This window comes from Ipomoea nil, unplaced genomic scaffold (genome assembly GCF_001879475.1).
Source record: "Ipomoea nil cultivar Tokyo-kokei standard unplaced genomic scaffold, Asagao_1.1 scaffold0465, whole genome shotgun sequence".
Taxonomy (NCBI): domain Eukaryota; kingdom Viridiplantae; phylum Streptophyta; class Magnoliopsida; order Solanales; family Convolvulaceae; genus Ipomoea; species Ipomoea nil.
The window spans coordinates 3,260,294-3,282,867 of record NW_017616893.1 but is presented as its reverse complement, the minus strand read 5'-3'; the positions used below and the strand labels follow the sequence as shown (position 1 = coordinate 3,282,867).

The 22,574-nt window shown below is 32.7% G+C and overlaps 1 protein-coding gene and 3 long non-coding RNA genes across 5 annotated transcripts; all 4 read left to right on the top strand.

Annotated features, from left to right (window-relative positions):
- Positions 1–8,339: 8,339 nt before the first annotated feature.
- Positions 8,340–10,128, top strand: LOC109173219 (probable WRKY transcription factor 53). The gene is made up of 3 exons (XM_019322522.1): positions 8,340–8,689; positions 8,783–8,908; positions 9,163–10,128. The coding sequence occupies exons 1-3, from the start codon at positions 8,409–8,411 to the stop codon at positions 9,803–9,805; spliced, it is 1,050 nt and encodes a 349-aa protein (XP_019178067.1). The 5' UTR covers positions 8,340–8,408; the 3' UTR covers positions 9,806–10,128.
- A 5,952-nt stretch (positions 10,129–16,080) lies between these two features.
- Positions 16,081–16,857, top strand: LOC109173221. 2 transcript variants are annotated; one of them, XR_002052871.1, is made up of 3 exons: positions 16,081–16,111; positions 16,542–16,623; positions 16,771–16,857. It is a non-coding gene; the product is annotated as an uncharacterized LOC109173221 (long non-coding RNA). The 2 variants fall into 2 exon arrangements; XR_002052870.1 differs by lacking the exon at positions 16,081–16,111 and adding an exon at positions 16,347–16,430.
- A 190-nt stretch (positions 16,858–17,047) lies between these two features.
- LOC109173222 lies at positions 17,048–18,682 on the top strand. The gene is made up of 4 exons (XR_002052872.1): positions 17,048–17,215; positions 17,371–17,414; positions 17,540–17,665; positions 18,653–18,682. It is a non-coding gene; the product is annotated as an uncharacterized LOC109173222 (long non-coding RNA).
- A 907-nt stretch (positions 18,683–19,589) lies between these two features.
- On the top strand, positions 19,590–20,152 carry LOC109173220. Its single transcript, XR_002052869.1, has 3 exons — positions 19,590–19,785; positions 19,863–19,903; positions 20,000–20,152. It is a non-coding gene; the product is annotated as an uncharacterized LOC109173220 (long non-coding RNA).
- The last annotated feature ends 2,422 nt before the right edge of the window (positions 20,153–22,574 follow it).

The window sequence follows — 22,574 nt, the reverse complement described above, 5'->3', positions numbered from 1 at the left end:
TGAGGGTCGCTTCAAAGGAGAATTGATGGGCACAATTATTTAGAAACTCTCGCAGAACCAGGAACGGTGACCCACGACCAAAACGGGCACACTCATGAGAACAGAGTACGGTTGGGAGGTTCCTGTGTGAGATATGTCATCATCTACACAAACGGCAGTCCGTTCAAAGACATCGCGTTCTACCGTACAACCAGTAAGGTAAACATATCTTCACAAGGGAAGGTTCAAAGAGTGCGGTACCCCCTACCTATCCTATGCAGGGATCGACCGTTGAACACAGTTGTTTCCGATTTCAAAATACCCTGAAAATCAATTTTTCATTCATGTGGGGGATTCTTGTAAAAAAATAGCTTAAAATGGCATGTGGCTATTTTGTGGTACAATTATTAGTGGGGTCCACTTCCGATTTGGATCGGGTCAAAGTGGATTCGGGTTCTTCGTAGTGAGACGAAGAGATTGATATATTGTACGCTCAAAACGGATAATGGGTGAATGAGATATTGATTCTCAAAGTAAACCCATTTGAGTTGGAAAATGAAGGGAAAAAGTGAAGCTTTTGTCCCACATTGGTTTGGGAAGATGATTTGCCCCACTATTTATACAAGAATACTTTTAAAGCTTATTGAATTATATAACATAGAGGTTTTTATCTCAAGCGCACTTGGGGGGGGGGGGGTGGGTGCAAATCAAATCCCAAAATGAGATTGAAAATGCTTTATTCAAGCCTGAACTCGTGAAAGGACTCTCGGTTTTGGTCCTGTTGTGACCGTTAATTGATGGTTGCGGTTACAGGAGGGTGCCTTTAAATGCCAAAATTGTGACCGTTAATTGATGGTTGCGGTTACAGGAGGGTGCCTTTAAATGTCAAAATTAAGAGCTATTTAATCCTCAAGCCCTATATAAGAAGGGGTAGGACAGGAGCTTTCTACAAGAACAACAAGTTCACATACTTACACATTTTCTAGCTCCAAAACCTCTTTGCTTCTACTCTTTCTTAGCCAAATTGTGTTCAAAACGTTGCTCTAGTTCGCCGGATTCCTTGTTTGGGTGGTCAAACATTCAATCGTAGCAACTTTTATCCTGGAAAGCCTAGGTTACAACGCTCCTAGCACTTGTGGGAGGTAGCAAATAGGGTTTTAAGAAAAAAGTGATCGCTTAGCTTTTTTTACAGGTTAATAACATGTTACATATTTAATTATTAAAATAAATAAATAAAATTAAAAAAAAAAAAAAAAAAGAATGCAGCCACCGGCTGTCCGACGAGGACAGCCGGTGGCTGTATTTTTTTTTTTTTATAATAATTTTTAAATTATTTTGAAATTATTTTTTTTAATAATTGAATTGGTAACCTGCAAAAAAAAAGTCAATTACCTGCAAAAAAAAAAAAAAGTTAATTGAACAAATTTAGTAGGTAAGTGTGGTTAATTAGCCTTTAGTTTAGTTCATGGTAGGAATTGAGCACTTGACAATAGTACATGGGCCTATTTGACACTTCTCCCTTTTCCAAATCAAAGAGAAAGCCACTGACTTCAAGGTTGAATCCAAAATTTAAGATTGCATTAATATTCCAAATCGACTTCGGCAATTCCCTAAAATTAAATAAGAAAATTCTAATTTTGCCCCGACTTGACTCCCACTATAAAGTCTCACCTTTCTCAACCCTAATATTCATTTGAGATCTTTGAAGATAAGAAGGAGAGAAATCAAGAGTCACAAGTTGTCTTGAAAATCAAGAAGAAGACTAGGGAGATTTGGGAAACTCACTAGGTTCATTCTTGTAACTCTCTTTGATGATTTGTAACTTCTTTTATATCTTTGCTATGTATAATTTAGCCATGCTTGGCTAAATTCCAATAGAGATTCTTGGGTAAAAGTGTTTATGAACCTATGTGCTTGAGTTCTCAAATTCTTTAATATATTATTATTTGGGTTATAACTTGTGTTGCAATTGTGTTTTATATTGTTGTTGCTAGTAGTTAAACGGCCAAATTACGTGTTTCGTTTGGTTTCTTTGTGTCACAACGGGAGTCGGACATAATTTAGGGCACACACAATTGCACTTAATTGTTGCACCTGGGGAAATGTCAAATTGGTTAAGGAATGTATTAATTCTTGATTATTGCACATCAGGAGATGGTATTAGTTGGGAGTTAATTATGAATGCTTGTTCTTGTTTTATTGGGTGTTTATATCACGGGAGTGGATATTCAGTATTGTTAGAGACTACGAGAGTAGCTCTATACCATCTTTGCATTCTTACACCTGTTATACCCAGATTTAATATTGTCCTTAAGATATGACACTAGGTGATTAAATACTTGAATCCCATGAATCTCATCTCCTCTCTATTGATTTCAAAACCTGAATCTTGCTTGTTTACATTAGTTTTATTTTAATCAACCATCCATGTCTTTCGTTAGGATTAGTTTCTCGTGAATAAATTAGTAACTAGTGCTTGATACAATCACTTCCCTGTGGATCGATAACTCGTACTCTGAGTATTATTTGTTTGAGAATATACTACAACCAAATTGGCGTCGTTGCCGGGGAAGTGGTTTTAGTATTAACATTATGCACTCCTAGACCCGGGTCCCTATTATTGAGCCATATATTTCCAATATATCCCTCAATGATTGTCCATTTGAATTTGCTGAATATTTTGATTTTAGGAAATACCAATCCCCTGATGCTCTAATTGTTCTAGAAATACTCTTGTTTCTGACATTAACAAGTTAAATTTGAAGGAGAAATAAAAACTTAAACAAATGTTAACTAGTATTCCAAATAGGATTTGCTTGACTTCTGATTTATGGACTGCTTGTACTACTGAAGGATACATATGTTTGACTGGATTGGAGAATGTCTTTCATTCAGTAACAGAAACGATAGAGATTACAAACTATATTACATGTAGAACTCTAACTAACCCTGATAAATAGAACTAGCCTTGACTATCTAATAGCTACCCCATAATCTAAGACTATACAATATACAATAATAAGATGAAATAATAAATGCTCTAATAGACTGTTCATTTTGTTGATGAGAAATGAAAATTAATTAAACAATACGTAAAATACTTGCTTTTGATAAGAAGCCTCATCCACACTCTTGGTTTTGAATTGGCACAAAAAATATATGAAATCTTGAAGGATTGAGGGATTGAAAAGAAGTTTTTTTCTTTGAATTTGGACAATGCAAGTAATAATGATAGTATGCAAGATAAATTGAAGGATCAATTGACTATGCATGATAGTTTGTTGTGTGAGGGGGAGTTTTTCCATATTCGTCGTTCGGCTCATATTTTGAATTTGATTGTCCAAGAAGGTTTAAAAGTTGATACCCAAAGTTTGCATAAAATTAGAGAATCTGTGAAATTTGTAAAAAGTACGGAAAGTAGGATGCAAAAATTTCAAGAGCGTGTGGTTGAAGTTCGTGGCATTGAATCCATTGATACCTCAATTGGCTTACGATTGGATATGCCAATCCGTTGGAACTCTACGAATTTAATGTTGGATAGTGCCATTAGATACAAAAAAGATTTTAGTCTTCTTCAATTGAAACATAAGAATTTTAAGGTTTGCCCTTCAAATGAAGAATGGAAAAGGGGTGAAAGATTGTGTGCTTTCTTTGAGCTATTTTATGAGATCACTAACTTGATTTCTGGTTCTTCTTATCCTACATCAAATGTGTACTTTTTGCAATTTTGAAAATTGAAAGGTTGTTGAAAGATAGTTTAAGTGATGATGAAGACACATTGATGAGTGAGATGTGTAAAAGGATGTTAGAATATTTTGACAAATATTGGGGTGAATATAGTGTAGTGCATGCTTTCGGTGTTGTTCTTGATCCATGGTTTAAGTATAAAGTATTGGAGAAGCTATCTGCTAAGCTTGAGACAAATCCTACTAAATGCAAAGAAAAGATTTGAGTTGTTGAAAACAAAGCTTTCCAAGCTTTATGATCAATATGTGAGTGCCATTGGATCAAGTTCATCACAACCATATATGTTCGTCAACTGTCATGCACTCAAGAGTGGAAAGTCAAGTAGTGAAAGCGTTGGGATAAAGACTGTTTGATGTAAGTATTCTAACACTTTATTGGGTATTGTATGTTATTATATTATCTTAGTTGCTTGTATAGTTATTGTGTTTTAATTAATGCAGGATATTCTAGATGTCAGTGATAAAATTGTTATGCCTGTTGAAAATCTGAATTGTATCGTTATGGGATGAAATTTTATCAGGAATTGGATGTGTTAGATCATTGGAGGGGTCTTGTTCAAGGATATCTCATTCGATCCTTTCATGCATGACGCATGATCTTTTGGTAATTCCTATAACTACTGTTGCATCAGAGTCCACATTTTCTATTGGTGCACGTGTGCTCACAAAGTATAGAAGTTGTATGTTGTCTGAAAAAGGCAAACTCTTATTTGCACTCGTAATTGGTTGCATGGTTTCAATATGGGTAAGTTAATTTATAAAGTCTTATGTTATATTATCTTGGTTTTTATTAATTAGTAATTTAATTTTAAACATTTTTAATGTATTTTATTTATAGATTGTGATGATGTAGATAAAGTTATTGATCAAGGAGATAAAGGAGATGAAGAAGATGATATGAATGAAGATGAATTGAATGATGGAATGTCTAATGTTTGATGAATTGATGGACTTGTGATTTTGTGAACTCTATAATTTTAGATTATGCACTTTAAAATTATTGTTATGTTTAATGTTTGATGAATTATGGACTTTGGAGTTGTGACTAGTGAGTTTGATGGACCATGGTCCATGTAGTATTGTTAGGTTTAATAATGTTTGATGAACTATGGACTTTGAACTTTATAATTATTGTTATGTATTATCAATTATGTAATGTCTAATGTTTGATGAATTATGTTTAATGTGAGTTATGTATAAGTTATTTTAATTATTTTTGTGCGTTGGATAAATTTGCAAAGCAATAAATTAATAACTTTAAAAAAAAAAAAAAAGGGTTTTGGGGCGGGCCTAGCCGACGAGCCGAAGGCGGCGCGGTCTGGGCCAATAAAACCCAGGCCCACCCCGTTTGGCCTGGCCTGACCCGGCAACCTGTATTATTGACAGCACTTGCAATGGGGGCAGCTGCCCCCCTCCCCCACCCCACCCCTTATATATAGGAGACCCTTGTGTGTGTGTGTATATATATATATATATATATATATATATATATATATATATATATATATGTGTGTGTATATATATATATATATGTGTGTATATATATATATATATATATATATATATATATATGTATGTATATATCTACAAATTTAATAAGAGCGAATAATGTTAGGCCCTTAACTGGAACAAAAAAAATGTTGGTACTAATTGTTTCTTAAAATGAATGGTTCATATTATTTTGATTTTAGTATCTTTTAATGATTTTCCTTATTTACCCTCTATTATATTATTTTCTTCCCTTAAATAACCCTAAATTCCGTTAGTTTAAACTTTAGTAACGGAATATTCCGTTAACTATTTATTATTCTTAACATACTCTTAATTTATATAAGGTTTTAGGTTCGAACCCCATCCCAAGTAGAGTTGGCATAATTATTAATTAAACATATATTATGAATTATGAATATTATATTTGTATAAAATACTTGATAAATAAATATGTTATTTATTTATTTATTTATCAAGTATTTTATACAAATATAATAAATATTAATATTTTGTTCAATACTTTCACATGATTACCTACGACACAAATCTCACAACACATGAAACATGTAGGGAAAAAACTACCACTACTAAATATCAATAGGTGTTTGTACGTTAAAGAGTTCATATTAGAACTAAAATCTCAGTCATATACACAGCAAGACAAATCTAAAACTTCATACACCCTAATCTCATTGCATGATGAATCCCTCTATGCTTCTACTAGTGACCTAATTGCACATGACACACTACCAATAAAAAAATTTAAAAAAAAAAAAAAAACAACATGTACTGAACTCTATGTTCATAATTACTGAACTTCATATTCATAATTATTGAACTCTATATTCACAATTACAGAACTCTATGTTCATAATTACTGAACTATATGTTCATAATTATAAAGGTATATATTCATAATTTTTTAACTTCATATTCACAAGTATTGAATCTCTATATTCATAATTACAAAACTATATGTTCATAATTATGTTCACAACTCTATGTTCATAATTATAGAACTATATGTTTATAATTTTTGAACTATATATTCATAATTATGGACAATTTTAGAACCGTGTCCACCTTGCAAGGTGGACACGGTTCCACAACATAATTTGCCCACTTTATTGCTCTTATTACTTAAATTAAAAAATAAATTAGTAACTACAACAAAAAAAAATACATACGCATTTAATTAATTTAGAATTAGATGTCTCACAACACATATCAACATGTGTTTGTGAGATAAATTGTTCATAGCACAACTAAGATCTCAGTCATATACACAACAAAACAAATCTAAAACTTCATACTCCATAATCTCATTGCATGATGAATCCTTCTATGATACCACCAATAACCCAATTGCACATGACACACTACCAATAACAAAATAAATAAATAAATAAAATAAAGACATGTACTGAAGATGAAAACAATAACAATGCTACCCAAAAGAGAATTAGAAAAATTTAAACCAAAAAGAGTATTTATTTAGACTATCGCTTTTAGACTTAGTACTTAGATTAGCGTTATTACAAAGTTGCAAACATTTATTTTTGTGACAGTTATATATAATCAACCTCTCATATATTATCTTGCATTTATATACTTTAAATTACCGATTTAAATAAACAAAATCAACATTTATTTACTTATGCATGAACATCTTCTATATAATATTTCATTAATATACTTTGAAATACTTATTTAAAAATAAGTATTGGGCATTATCCTATTCGCGCAAAGCGCGTAGAAAAACTAGTATATATATATATATATATATATATATATATATATATATATATATAAAGATTCTACTTCTTGACCTTTATTACATACAACCATATATACTTAACCATCTAAACACTCCATCTTTGAATAATATATATCTATATTATTTAATTATATCTAAGCATTTACTATATATATATATATATATATATATATATATATATATATATATATATATATATATATATATAGAGGCGGGTTTAGGTGCGGCAGTGTCTTACGGTGCGGTTATTTCTTACGGTGTGGCAACACCAATAGTTCACCAAATATGCACCATCAACGTTAAGAAATACACCACACAAAACAGAGTAAACAGAGCCCTGCATCACCAAACACACACCATTAGGTGTGAGTAAAAACACCATACAATGTTCAGAAATACATCATTGGGGGTGGTGAGTTATATGGTGTGTTTTTTTGAGTCTGTGGTGTATTTTGTGATGTTTTATTACATTTCATTGGGGTGTGTTTTTATTACAGTGTTGGTGCATATTGTTAACACTGTTGGTGTATTCTGGAATTTGACCGCACCGCCGCACCGTAAGACCCCGCCGCATATAAGCGCTCTTCTATATATATATATATAGTAAATGCTTAGATATAATTAAATAATATAGATATATATTATTCAAAGATGAAGTGCTTAGATGGTTAAGTATATATGGTTGTATGTAATAAAGGTCAAGAAATAGAATCTCTTTGCTTGATTAATTATTTTTTTTTAGAATATCTTATTTATTTTAATCTTTCGTGCGCACTAGATGAAATTTCTGACTTCGCCTCTGACTTCACCCAAGACGTATTTTCAAGCAATGACTACAAAATTTCCTCTAAATGGAAGATATAATATCACACCCATGTTCTACCATCACATCATGGAGTGTAGAAAGATTCCAAACATCATTTCTTTCTCTTTTCAATTATTTGATTACATATATTGCCAAAAAAAAAATGTTGAACAGTCGGACGGGTCGATCGTCGCATCTAACTACCAATTATTTGAATATATATGTTAATAAAAACAATAAATTCATCCCACTAGCTACTTCTAGACGATTATTATATTATATTTGGCTTAGTTCCAGTTCCCTGTTCCAGTAGTTGAATTGGTCAGCTGTATGACTTATATCTTGTATCCTTCTTCTCCCACGATTACGTCGACCACAGACTGGTCCAATTAACTGCGACAAAGATGACCAAGAATCGTCAAACTTCAATATAATTTCTTCACTTTCCCTCTCCTAAGTCCAACCTAGGCCCTACGGCCCTACCTACCTGGAATCTTGGATACCTTATATATAGCATTGCATATCTTTTCCCCGTCCAACGAACAAAACCATATATTTATTCGTACCCCGCCACCTTCTTCTTTGATCCCATTCTTAATTGACAATTTTGATGGAAAAGGAAGTTGGTGTGGATGGCGAGTTTAATCTGAATGACCTGATAATGAGCGAGTTATTACAGGGAAGAGACGCTGCTAAGCGCCTCCATATGTGCCTGCAGAATAATGCAGCATTATTGTCATCTTCTTCCCAAGATTGGAGCTGTGAAGTGCTGGCAAATAAAGTTCAGTGTTCGTTGGATAATGCGCTTTGCATGTTAAACCATGCCGCCGGACGAAATGAATCTTCTGATAGCGACCGTGAAGTTAGAGACGCTACTTCTGGCAGAAGGAGGTACTATATATATATGGTTTTGTACTGTTTGTTATTAGTTTAATTTCCCTTTCTTAAACTGGAAATCTTTATATTTAAACTACAATACTGCAGAAAAGCCGCGGTTTGGACAGACCATGTTCAAGTCAGTCATGGTGAAGGCCTCGAAGAAGCCCATGACGATGGCTATAATTGGAGAAAGTACGGCCAGAAAAAAATTATGGGAGCCCAATTTCCCAAGTACGTGCACTATGGTTTTAATTTTCTTTTAATTTTTAAGGTTACAACCAAAACTGTAGTCACTATATTAGGTAAACACTGTCTTGTGAAACCAGTTTCACAGCTGATTGGCTCAAATCAAGAAAGTTATGATTTGAGCTTATGATGACTATCTTATTGTTACAAATTTGTATGTTTATTCCTTAGTTAACTTGGCTGGGATTACTCTGCAATAAATTAAATGATTATTTATTTGAATTATTCAATTCCTGCAGAGGCTATTACAGATGCAGTCATCTTTATTCCCGAGGATGTTTAGCCAAAAAGGAAATCCAAAAATCCGACGACGACCCCACCGTTTTTAACGTCCGTTATCGAGGAAATCATACTTGTAACAACCCGAGTCCTCGACTGCAATCGCCGCCGCCGCCGAGGACACTTGACAATGAAGAACCCCCCAGCACGTTACAGACTCAACAGGAGGACAATCTTTTGAATTTACGAAGGAATCTCAAAATCAAAACTGACAATATAGAGGCCAGTAGCCATGGCCGTGATGAAAACCCATTTCCTTCTTCTTCTTATGATTTTGCTTCAAGCTCGGGGGGCATTAAGGTTGGTGAGATCCACTGCGGTTTTCCGCAGCCTCCGACGACGACGGTGGTCGGAAACAGTTTCGTGTCGCCAGCCACGTCTGGATCCAGCTGTTTTACAATGTCACCTACTACTACTACTACACAAAACCTTGGAAGCCAATTTGTGCCGACAACCTCAGACCTTGAAATGATAATGGAGATTCCTACGGCAACCTCAGGAACAAATTCCCCAGTTGTCGGCATGGGATTCCCGTTCGATGCTACGATGGCTTTTGACTTCACTTTCACTTTTCATAATAATAATCCTGGATTCTTTGACTAGAATTCCCTTCAACCCACCCCAGGCCATCCTATCCTTGGCGCCAAAAACTGCATCTATCCCAGAGGATATAAACGCGCATTCAAGTATATATATGCATATATGCATGGCTGATCAAGAATATTTTTGCATGCATTATATTAATTGGGATTTCATAATCTGAGTTTTGGTTGGTTAGCTTCAGAATTTCAATTCCTATGTCTCTTTCACATTGGATTTTTCAAGTAAAAATCTGTTGTACGTGTTTTTTGTTAGTTTAATTTCTAGTGCTGTACTGTTGTATTAGTTTGTCTATCAAATTGTGATAAATTACTGCCGTTGATCAATAAATGAGTATAATATATACTACATATAAAATAATTAATATGCAATCTTACTATTAATTTTAATTAATACTTCTCCCAAACTATTAATTTAATACTGTATATTCTAGTAGATGCAAGCTAGAATTAACCATTATCATCTACATCTACATACATTCAAATACAAATCTAATAAGAGCCAATAAAGTTAGACCCCTAACTGGAACTAAAAAATATTGATGTAATTGTTTCTTGAAATGAATGGTTTATATTGTTTTTTTTTTTTCTTCTTCTTATTTTACCATCTATTATATCATTTAATTTACTTTTCCTAAATACCATTGTATTCCGTCAGTATAAACTTTAGTAAATGAATATTCCATTAACTTTTATTATTCTTAACTTACTCATTGATTTTCATAAGGAAGATCTTAGATTCGAATCTCTTCCCAATCAAAATCGACATAATTGTTAAACATATATTATGAATACGTTAGAGTGTATTAGAAAAAAAAATACAATATAAAATTTAACATAAACTTTGGTCAATTAATTAGAATCACGCATTGAACATTGATGAAACAGTACACCTAATTTACAGTAGTATATATTCAACACAAATGAGAAACTATGCATATTACTATTGTATTTTTTGGGAAGGAGGATTTGATTCTGTTTTTTAAGGTGCATTGCGCCAAGGCACTAAAATTGCAATGAAGCACACCAGGAACTAGATCAAATCAATAATTCATTTCTCACATAAGTGGTAACAAGATAAACCATGGATCACACCAATTAATACAGTTTTGTATGCAAAAATTATTCTTCCAAAAATTATGTTTAGAATACTATCTTGTTAGGGCGCTTTCCTCTAAAATTGCTATTGCACTAGTGTTTTTTTTTTTTTTTTTTTTTTTTTTTAAGGTCATGTATTCTTGAAATATTTACTTTTATGAAAAATTTGATAATATTGTATTGATATACGCCAGGATGCCGAATTATACTTAACTTTGATAAATTCTGAAATACTAATTTAAAAATACACATTGAGCATCAGATCATTCGTGCAATGCGCGTCTGATAACTATATTTATTATATATTTATTATATAAAACTCAATGATATAAATAATATTGCGATACAAATTACCAAAATTTTTATTTTACGAGACAACCCTTACGTACTGCGTCTTCATGAAAAGGAGTTCCCATGCATGCATATTGCACGTAGGAATTTGAAAAAAGCCGTCGTGGTCGTTGTGCAACTAACCAACCGTGTCTGCAAATCGCAAATACTAAACCGTGTTTTCTTCCAATTCGCTGCCCTTGATGACCTTAAGATCATCTGTTTTCTCCGGCGCGTTTTCATCTCATTCATTCATGGACACGTAGCTAGCTTCCTGGAACCAAGGACGAATTTAACACGCAACTCAATTTTAATTTCTGTTAGAAAAAAAAAAAAAAAAAAACATTTCTTTAGAGTTTGACTTTGTGGGTTAGAAGATGATGTGGTCTCCCACCTATATAATAGGACAAACTTTTACTTTCGTCCCACCATTATTTTTTATATTATCACATTTAGTTTCTCATTTAATTACATTTACTTTCATAATTTTAATAATATTGTCATAGAGTTAATTAATTTCATTTTTGTCTCATATAAATAGGTGGTAAATTAATTTTAGTTATTCTTTTTCAAAACATACATCTTTTGTCTTAATATTATTGTGGCACCATCATTTTTGGTCCTACATCAATAAAATGTTTACTTTCTGTAAAATACAATGACATTTAGGTCTTCAATTATGAATTTTGTTCAAAAAATAATAATAATAATAATAATAAAAATATAGCATGTCAACTCACTTTATATATATATATATATATATATATATATATATATATATATATATATATATAAAGATCAAAATGTCCTTGTATTTAACAACATTTCAACGATTTTGTTGAAGGAAGACCAAAAATAGTCATGCCACAATAATACTAGGATCAAAAAGGATATTCTGAAAAAGAAGGACAAAAAGTGGAATGTTACCTATAAATTTAGGATAAAAAATGAAATTAACTCTATTGTTATATATCCTCTATTACAATTTTTATTAAATTATCATTATTTTTAGGATAATTCAATAAATTTACAATCTTAATCTCATATTCTTGTTGAAAAGTGTCAATAAAATACTACTAATTTGATAGATATTTTTTAAATGAAAACTTAAGTTTTTGTTCTATATTATGTCTTTTATGCGACGTTGCAAAAATCGTGCCTAGGCGCCAATTAGGCGCTAGGCGACGGCAGGCCACCTAGAAATTCGGTGGAATTGCTAGGCGGTCGGCCGCCTAGGCGTCGAATAGGTCGCCGTGGACTAAGCGGCCGTCTAGATAGCCTAGGCGGGAGTTTAACTAATTTATTTTTTTAAAAAAAAATTAAAATTAAAAAAAAAAAGAAAGCGGGCGACTAGAGGATGCCTAGCGATTTTTTCAACCTTGCTTTTATGAATGTTTTTAAATGTTGAAATCAAAAATTAAAATGATGAAATTATCTTGATGAGAACAATAATATGCAAAGAATTTTAGTATTCGTCAATCGTATCTGTAAAGTACATAAAGAGATGTATTTATAAGACTACAATGATTAGTCCTAGTTAGGTCATGAATAGTAAAAAGTAGATTTACAATAATACAATAACAAAAAGAATGAATTCTAGTGTTGATAAAATACAGAGTTCAAATACATTGTCGTTAAGAAGATTAAATTTGGTTAATTGTGATGAGTGGCTTGGTGAATGTCGACTAGTTGGTCTTTTATAGAAATGTAGTTCACTTTTAGTTCTTTCAATGTTACTTTGTAATAAACAAAATGGTAGTCTATTTCTATATGTTTAAATTGGCATGAAACACAAGATTTGCATACAAATAGGTTGCACCAAGATTGTCACACTAGAGTCAAGGTGGTTTTAGCACAGTGAGACAAAGTTCTCGAATGAGAGCAACTAACCATGTTGTTATGAATAATTGTAATAGATTTTGATGATGTAGAACATATTATATAATCACTTTAGACCCCTCATTCTTTATTGTAAAATTTAGATAAGTTTTGCAATTGGATTGACCGAAAGGAAGCGGTTTCATAATAAAAACGTTCGGAAGGAAAGATTTCAAAAGGAACAAACAAAAGAAGTCTAAGTCAGAAGGTCTTGATAGTTCTTCTTGGATGATAAAAGGAGATTATCTATTGTATTCCAAGCATGTTAAAGATCCATTATTGAAGGACGCTTTAAAGAAGATCGTCCTCAGAAGAAGTTCATTCCATGTATAACAACAAGGAGTTGTTGAATAATTGCAACTTGTCTGACACCTAGAGGTCTATGAAAAGACAAATTGGTGATAAAAAGGAAAAACTATTTCTGACCTTGGGGGTGTTTATAAGCCAAATAGGGAAATGGTAATTTCCCTATGGATAAGTTGCAGAAATTATCAGATAGTAGGAAATTTTTTAGGATTGTGGCAACTTTTTGGACAGCTGCAACTTGCTGAGATGACAATGGGTAGATTCAAATTCAAAGTTGGCGCTCATCTCTCCTCGTCTATAAAATGAGGACCCTAAGCTTAGAGATAAGATGTTAATACTGAAGCTGGTGCATGTGGTAAAATGCATTATGTGTGCAAGTGTCCAAAGCGTTCAAGCTAAATCAAACTCTCTTAACTACACTGAAGTGAAATCTGAAGGTGTGGGTCCCGATGGGTTAGGGTTACAAGTTTGTAGGGGGGGGGGAGGGGGGGAGGGGTAATAGACTTGTATGACTTTAAAATTTTTTCAAAAGCTCTTAAGCTCAAGTGAACCTGAACTTTGTTTTGTTTTGTTTTGAGTACGCAAGTGAAAAATATATTTACCCCTTTTTACTTGTGTTGCATGTAATTGTTCTTTTCAAAAAAAAAAAAAAAAAAAAAAACACTTTGAGGTCAAATCATAAATATTGTTGACTTGGGATAAAAATAAAAATACATTAAATCACGATAAAAATTATTCAAAACAAAATTTGAAACATAATTAATTAGATATAATTGTTTGAATAGAAATCTATTATACTAATATCTACTATCTACTATACTAATAAGAGCCAAAGAAAGTTAGGCCTATAACGGATAGAAAAAATGACTGTCAAATTATTAAATCAAATGAATTGTTTATATTGCTCAAATTTTAATTCACTACTGGAAATTATTTAATTTCCGACCACATGAAAGTGATATTAAATCAAGTTGAAAGCAAAAAGTGGTCGGAAATAGCAATAAGGGTTTTTCCGGATACCAAAAGTGGTCGGAACAAGACTCTCAGCTTGATTTAAGATAACTTTTAGGTGGTCGGAAATTTCAGAATTTCCAGTAGTGCTTTTTTCTTAAGATTTTCTAATTTATCCTTAATTATTTAATTTATCCTTGAGATAAATAGAGAGGGATTTAGAAGATGGCTTCTAAAGCTAATGCACATAGAGACCATTCTCTGTACTCAAGGATTGCATAGCATAGTGTGATACACAGAATTATTATCTGATGAATCCGTCTTGTGTATTATGGTATGCTTTGCAATTTTCTTACTGTTAAATATATTTGTTTATAATATTGATACTATTTATTTCCTTTTTTTGAATGTTACTGACTCTGAGTCAATAACGCCTCCTATACGGAGACTCGATCTCATAACTGCCCATATGGAAGAGATCACTACATGTCATCTGAGGACAGCAAGGTGCTTAGCTAAATTTAGTAATTTAGTTATTATATTAAAATATTCATGTTTTTAAGTTATATGCTAAAAGTTAATTAACAAATACACTTATGGGTTAGAAGTGTAATTAAGTAAAATTAAAGGTGGGATTGTGGGAATGTCAATTGGTCCAGCTTGCTCAGTTTTGGTCTAGTCTAATTAAACTGTCAATATTTTTTTTTTTTTTTTTTTTTTTGAGTAGTGTTTAAAATTCTTGACCCTAACTGTAAAACATCAGATTTTTGAACTTATTAAGTGAGCACAAGTAAAACTTTTAACATTTTTAAATTAATATTTTAAACTTTCAATTCTAATAAATTAAGGCATTTCAAATAAAATTATGCATCATTTCATAAATCAAAACTTCAATTTTAAAATTCCAACTAAAGATAATTAATATATTTTCATACTATAATATAAAAATTATAATAAGATTTTTACTTCTCATTATTTAATTTCATAAAAAATATTTTATTTTGTATTAAATTTATTAATATTTTATTTAAAATTTTAATAAAACAATACAAAAGATAAATTTACATATAAACTTCATATATACGTTGTTTTACATTCACTGCTGGAAATATTCAATTTTCCGATGACTTTTCCGACCAACCACAAAAATGGTCGGAACAAGTGACATTTTTTTATTTTTCCGTCAAGGAGTTGGACTGGACGGAAAGTGATCGGAATTTCCGACCACTTCATACTTGGTGGTCGGAAAAAGTTTTCGGCCATAAAGTTATTGAAATTAGTTTTTTTAATGTTTATATATAAATATATAAATCAACAAAAGGCTTTATGTACACTCAGAAAAACAAAAGGCTTTATGTTAGCGATTCAGCCTCATCTCATCATCTGCGCAGCCTATCTCTCTCACTCCTCAATGATTTCACCAAGCCATCATCTCCGGAGACTGCCGCTCACAGACATGCGACAATCTCTCGGTCTCCGGCTCTCCACCGCTCACATCCTTGTCCCCGTTTCTCCACCGCTCACTGCCTCGTCTCTATCTCTCTTCTTCTCGCCCTCTGACCTTCTCCGTCCCTCTGCTTCTCCGGTAAGTCCCTCTAACCTCATCTACTCATACTCATAGTCTCAAGCTCAAGCATTCATTCTTTAACCTCTCTGGCTCTATACATAGGAAACCCTAGATCTACCTGCGAGGCTTCGAATTTCTAAAATTTTTCGGTTACCGTCTCTGGCCATGAAAATATAACAGGTACTTTATTACTATTTTAGTTATTTATGATATACTGTTCTTAAATCTTGAATTTTATGGATTTATGATTAAGGAATATATGTGAATTTACTGTCATATTGTTGAACATTCTTGAAGTTTATCAATAATGAATTTGAGAACTTGTTCAGTGTAATTTGAAAGGAATGCTTAGAATTGTGTGATTTGCTTTCACTTGTAATCACTATATATCTTTTGTGAAGTTATTATTATCAGTTGTTAGAAATGCCATCCAAATTGCTCCATTATTAGCTAAGGAGTAGATATGCAGTTCAACACTGCTAGGACGTATACCCCCCATGTATCACTACTCTTTCTGAACCATGAAGAACTCTTGTTGCATTTCATAAAATAAATCTAGTTCTCATTTGTTGTCTAAATGTGTTCTGAAGGAGCTTCCCTACCTTTGTAGGTTTTTGTTTGGTGAAGCGGCTCGAGCATGGGCAAACTCCAAAGGTGTTGTTTTACCAAAAACAATAGCAGAAGCTGATGTGGTATTATTCCCCTTTCCAGTAATGTCTATATGAACAGTGTCAAGTTTTTCTCCATACATGCTAACTTGGTTATTACTTCTCCATACATCAAGTTTATCAATAAGTTAAAATCATATTCCTTCTGTTGTTGAGACTGAATTTTGACAGAGAAGACCAGAAACCTCTGGAAAAAATATAAAGGAATGCTTGATGGAGCCAAAGCGGTTAATGATGTTTCTTCCACAACAGCCAATTCTGTGAAAATGTGTGCAGTATCAGGTATAAAGCTGTCATTTATTTTTGAGGTTGTTTTGACTTAAGTGGAATATAATACTGTGGAAACTTGTTCTGTATAAGGTTATAAGCGTATAATGCTATATTATAATTCCAGTTTTATAAATGAATTTGCTGTCTAACAAATGAGTTTGAATGTTTTGCTCTATAAATAGAAGCTCAATTGTGTGACAAATCAAATGGAAGCAGAGATGGTGACCAGTCTTCCTTGCAAAATGCCCTAGATTAGAACTGCATTAGTGACACTATCGGAGTTATTTGTGTCGACTCAGAAGGGCACATGGCATTTGGGGCTTCAAGTGGCGGTATTGTCCTGAAGGTGATGATTCCAAACTCACTACTTTTCTAGATCATATACAATTACACAGGATTCTGGTTTTACTCACTACTATGTCATACACTACCATTGTTAAATTGAACTATGGATCAAGGTCTGAAACTGAAGTATGTCAATGGTTCTTTGACTGAACATAGGTATTCAAACATCCACGCGTTTGGTTTCTATAAATTTATGAATGGTAAACTCTGTATTTCGTTTTCTTCATTAAATTCTTGGGAAGTCTTATCTGAATGGATACTTGACTTACCTATGCTGTCTTTTCGTGATTTTACTTTAAATGATTTGACCTTGTCCTTGAAACAGAAACAGGCATTACATGCTTAGCTTTCAGTATGGATGGATCTCTGTTGGTGTCTAGATCAGAGGATGGAACGATTCGAGTCTGGGATACTAAAAACCACATCACTCGCATCTTTAGGCATGGAAAAGGTATATTTGATATTATAATATGATAGTAATAGCAAGCTCAATCAACTTTTTATTTTCAGATTTTAGGATTAAATTTAATATATTGTGGACACAAGTTTTAGGTATTCAATGAGTTCTAATGAACTGACTGAACTTGCTTTAGCCACTGCAAAAACCTCCTCAACTTGAGTTCCAAACTGGTTATAGGATTCATTGAGAAACTAGCATAAAACTGAGAGAAATTGGGTTTTCATTGGGACATGTGGGAATATAATTGTTCCATCATGCATTTGATATGAGAGCATCAGTTCTGAGAAGTTCACAATGACCAAATGATGAAGAATTGAGGGAGTTAGTTTATAATCTCTGAAACCTTTACAGGCTCAAAAAGGAACATTAAAGCATTTAAACACTAGACTATAAGATCTTTTCCAATTATGGTTCCTCTTTATTCAACTTATTTGCATATATTTTGACATCTATTTATTTATTTATTTGTATTGTTTTAAGTAGGAGTTATCCTGTGATTTTAATGTCATCAAGGGAACTTAGTGATTGAAGGATAAATGATTTTTTTTTTAAATTTAAATTTCGGGTCTTATTTCATTAGCATATGAAGGCTCTCTCTTTGGTGTTTGCTACTATTGCTTTACTTCTATCTATTTTATCTTACATTTTTTGTTAGTTTATCCTTGGTAACCATAATTTAGTCCCTTCATAGTAGTTGAAATGCATACACTACCATTGTTAAATTGAACTATGGGATCAAGGTCTGAAACTGAAGTATGTCATTTCCATGTCTGAATAGCAAAGTATGTCATTTTTTTTATTTGTTATGTCGAATAATCTATATGCTCTTTTGGAATATCTATTTGCATTTCGAATGTAGAAGTTTTCCTTTATTCTAACTTCATGTCTTATTTATATATGTTGTCTAAATCTTTCATTCAATTCTGTTGCTTCAGAAGATTTTCTTGATAGTTTCTGATGAAACTTTGGCTTTTGCAGAACAACTCAATATATGCATGGGATGGTCTTGTTAAGTTGCACCATTCTGTTATGCAGAAGAAGCTGCAGTGGCAGAAGGAGAAGATGGGAGATGGAACTCACTTATGTACTTCATTCTCAAGTCAGTAATTAGCACTATATACAAAGGTTTGTAAGGCTCTTTTACATATTATTGTTATACATATGCTGTTCCATTGGCTTGTAATTCTGTGTCTCAAATTCATAATGAAGTGAAAAAATAAAACGTGCAGAGATATGGAATAGTGAATGGTATAGTTGAAGTTGAAGGTGAGAAAGCTGAAGCAGTGTCTATGGACCAAGAAGATCAATGACAAAACCGTAAAGAAAGGAGTTCTACATTTCTGGCTTACTGCTATTAAGAATAATGAAGTGAAGAAGATCAATGACAAAACCGTAAAGAAAGGAGTTCTACATTTCTGGCTTACTGCTATTAAGAATAATGAAGTGTTAGCTGAAGAGGCAGCAGCGGCGAGGACTTTCAAGCCAACGGCGGCGAGCAGGTCAGTCTTTATTTTAGCTTGGTTTATCTGAATTGGCATTTATCTGAATCGCATTGCTCTCCCAAATGGAGCTTAAGTTGATGTGTTGCTCAGACCAACTTTTTTGGCACTATATATATTCATATGCTTCTCATAAGTAGCACATAGTTCAATGAGTTTCAGATGTTAACAGGCACTTGAAACTAATATTTCTACCATCTTAATGTACTTATTCACTTGCACTTTGTTGTAGAGGTTTTTATGTTTCAGGATATATGAATTTTTTTAACTTTCTCATGGCTGTTTACAAGGAGTTTAGGTTGATGGGAGGGTATTTGACGGATGGCAGCAAGGTATTCAATTTGTATTAAAGAAGGTATACTAATTTAGAGATTTTGTCTTATTAATTGTTTTTCATCTCATATTCTGTTTTTTTTTTTTTTTTTTTTTTTTTTTTTTTTTTTTTTTTGGTGTGTTCCCTGCAGCAAGGTTTGTACCAGTATCTTTCTTCTTTATTTCTTTTCACGCTATGGTGTTTTTTGGGGTTCTAACTGAGTTCACATGCGCTTCCCGAGCATTATAGGAGATTGATGACAGACCCAAACTCGCCTACTATTGATTTTTATCCCACTAGTATTTTTTTATTGCTTAATGTATTCATTTTTTTTAAACGTAATGGAATTGTGTTTATATGGTTATTATGCTTGTAGATTTTGGAGTGGACATGAATGGCAAGAGGTTTTCTTGGCAGGTATTGATTAAAACATTTATAATTTTGCTTTCTGAGAAAGGATATCTTCTGTGATGTTTATCATGCAACTGAATTAAAATATTTCTTGATGTCAAGGGCATTGCCAAATTGCCTTTCATTGATGAAGCTTGGCTCCTTGCAGAGGTTGCAAATGTTGAACATACATTTTGACGATAAGGTTATCTATCCTTATTACCCAATTGAGCTCAAAGAGATTAGTATTTTAATCGATCATGTAATCAAATTTTAATTGAGAATGGGTATTTGTAGAATTTTAAATTTTATTTTTTTTATTAGTAAATCTTACCGACCACTAGGTGGTCGGTAATTCAAATTTTTTAATTTTTTCTTTGTAAATTTTATCGACCACTGGTGGATGATAATTCCGACCAATTACCGACCACCAGTGGTAGGAAATATGCTCTCTTTATCCAACAACTAATAGTTCCGACCTCTTAAAAAAGAAGCCGGTATTTCCGACCACCATGACTAGTTGTCGGTAATAGCGTGGGCTTTTTTTCCGAATCCATAAAATGGTCGGTAAGTTGGTCGGAAACTGCATTTTCGACCGGAAATCTCCCTCTTCCGACCACCTTCCGGTGGTCGGAAAAATGCAGAATTCCAGCAGTGATTACTGTGAAAAAAAATATTCTTAAATGATTTGGTTAATTAGACTAGTCCATTAAATTTCGGGCTAAGTCCTTCAAACCATCTGACTTAACAATTTTATGGTTATTGAGCAATTTTTTTATGGTGCTAAAATTTATTGACCATATTCCCAAAAAAAAAAAAAAAAAATTAAAAAATGGGTTCAGTCTATTGGGTTTTGCATCGACATATCCTTTAGAAAAATTCTATTCACACCACATATTTTGTTATTTGCACCACCTATTTAATAGGTATAATAACTTTATAAGTGGTGCAAATAGAAAAGTGTTAGTTATTTGCACTATCAGGGATGGAGGGACAGCGCAGGGGCCTTGGCCCCTCCCCCCCCCCCCCCCCCCCCCCTATTTTTTTAAAATATTATAATGCCACTTAGGAAAGTGGAAATGTAGAAAGTGTAGAAATTTTCCCCCTCATCAAAATGTTTTGTCCCCTCCTCCCAAAAGATTGAATCCGCAACCCTAAGGGCCCCAACACCCCGGGCCGACACAGTATTTGGGAGGATGTAAATCACGTTGACTCAATGTTTTGTCCCCTTCAATCAAGCTTTTAGTGTAAATTTTATACGTATTTTTGTTGGCTTTCAATCTCATACCAGACAAGTCTACAGAAAACGTGTGCAGTATCAGGTATAAAGCTGTCCCCTTCACATCTTTTTCTTCACGCTACAAGTCTACAGTAATTTTTCCCTTTTCTTTTTGAATCTTTGAATGATTTGAATTTTGATGAATTACTCTAGTGTTCCTTCAAAACTGATTTATTTTCAAATTAATTAGTTTTTCTAGAGATTTTTTTTTTTTGACGAATTTGAAGGTTTTAATTACATCATAAATCAGCTAGCCGATCTCAACCCTTTCGATGAGGAAGAGCAAGAAGTCAATCCATTTTTGGTTACCAACTAACCGCCTCTTCATTTGCCGCTTCTTCCTCTTTTACTGCAGATTCTTAGAATCTTAGCTCTTTTTTTTTTTTTTTTTTTTTTTTTCTGGTTATTATGCGTGATTTGTTGACAGATTATGGTATATTGCAGAGTTCGCGGATTGTGATATAGATCTAAATTTTAGTAAATTTATAATATATTGATTATGTTGAAATATGTTAAATGGATATCAACGTATTTGATTTAGTAAACTTCTATCGTCGTTGGCCCCCGCACCCTCCCATCTTGGCTCCGTCCCTGTGCACTACCATCATTAAATGTGGTCAAAGATTAATATTTATTATCCATTCTTTTTAACAATCAAAATACTAATTATTTATAAAGAAAAAGAAAACGTCACCTTCTCCGGTGAGAAGACAGCCCAGTGGGTCACCTTCTCACCGGAGAAGGCGATCCACTGGGCTGCCTTCTCACCGGAGAAGGTGACGGTTCTTCTTCCATTTTTGTTTTGTTTTTTTATTTAATATTTTGTAATTAAATTTTGAATTATAAATTTATTAATTATACCTCATAAATGAGATTTGACTAAGGTTGTGCAAATAACAAAATGAACCTTCATTTGACTATTTACACCACCTATATTTTTTTTTTGAATGTATTTACACCACGTATATAATTATTAAAGTTTCACATTTTCACAATTTTCAAGAATACTTTATACCACTTTTGATCAAAGGGTGGTGCAAATAGAAACACTCATCCTGTATTAAAGGTATCAATTATCAAAGAAGAATTATGTCCAATTAAAAAAAAAAAGAGTTAATTTTATTTTTAGTCCTAGATTTATGGTTAGTATTTCACTTTTAATCTTTTTTCTTTCAAACAATCCTGGTCCTAGTATTATTGTGGCATGATTATTTTTGCTCTTCCATCAACAAAATCGTTTAAATTTTGTAAAATATAATGACATTTAGATCTTCAATGATGATATTCAGTGGAGACGTTATTGGCTCTTTGTGCTTCAGTAGGTTGAGAATGTAGTTATGAACAGATACTACATTGTAATAGAGTCAGTAGCATTCAATATATATATATATATATATATATATATATATATATATACAT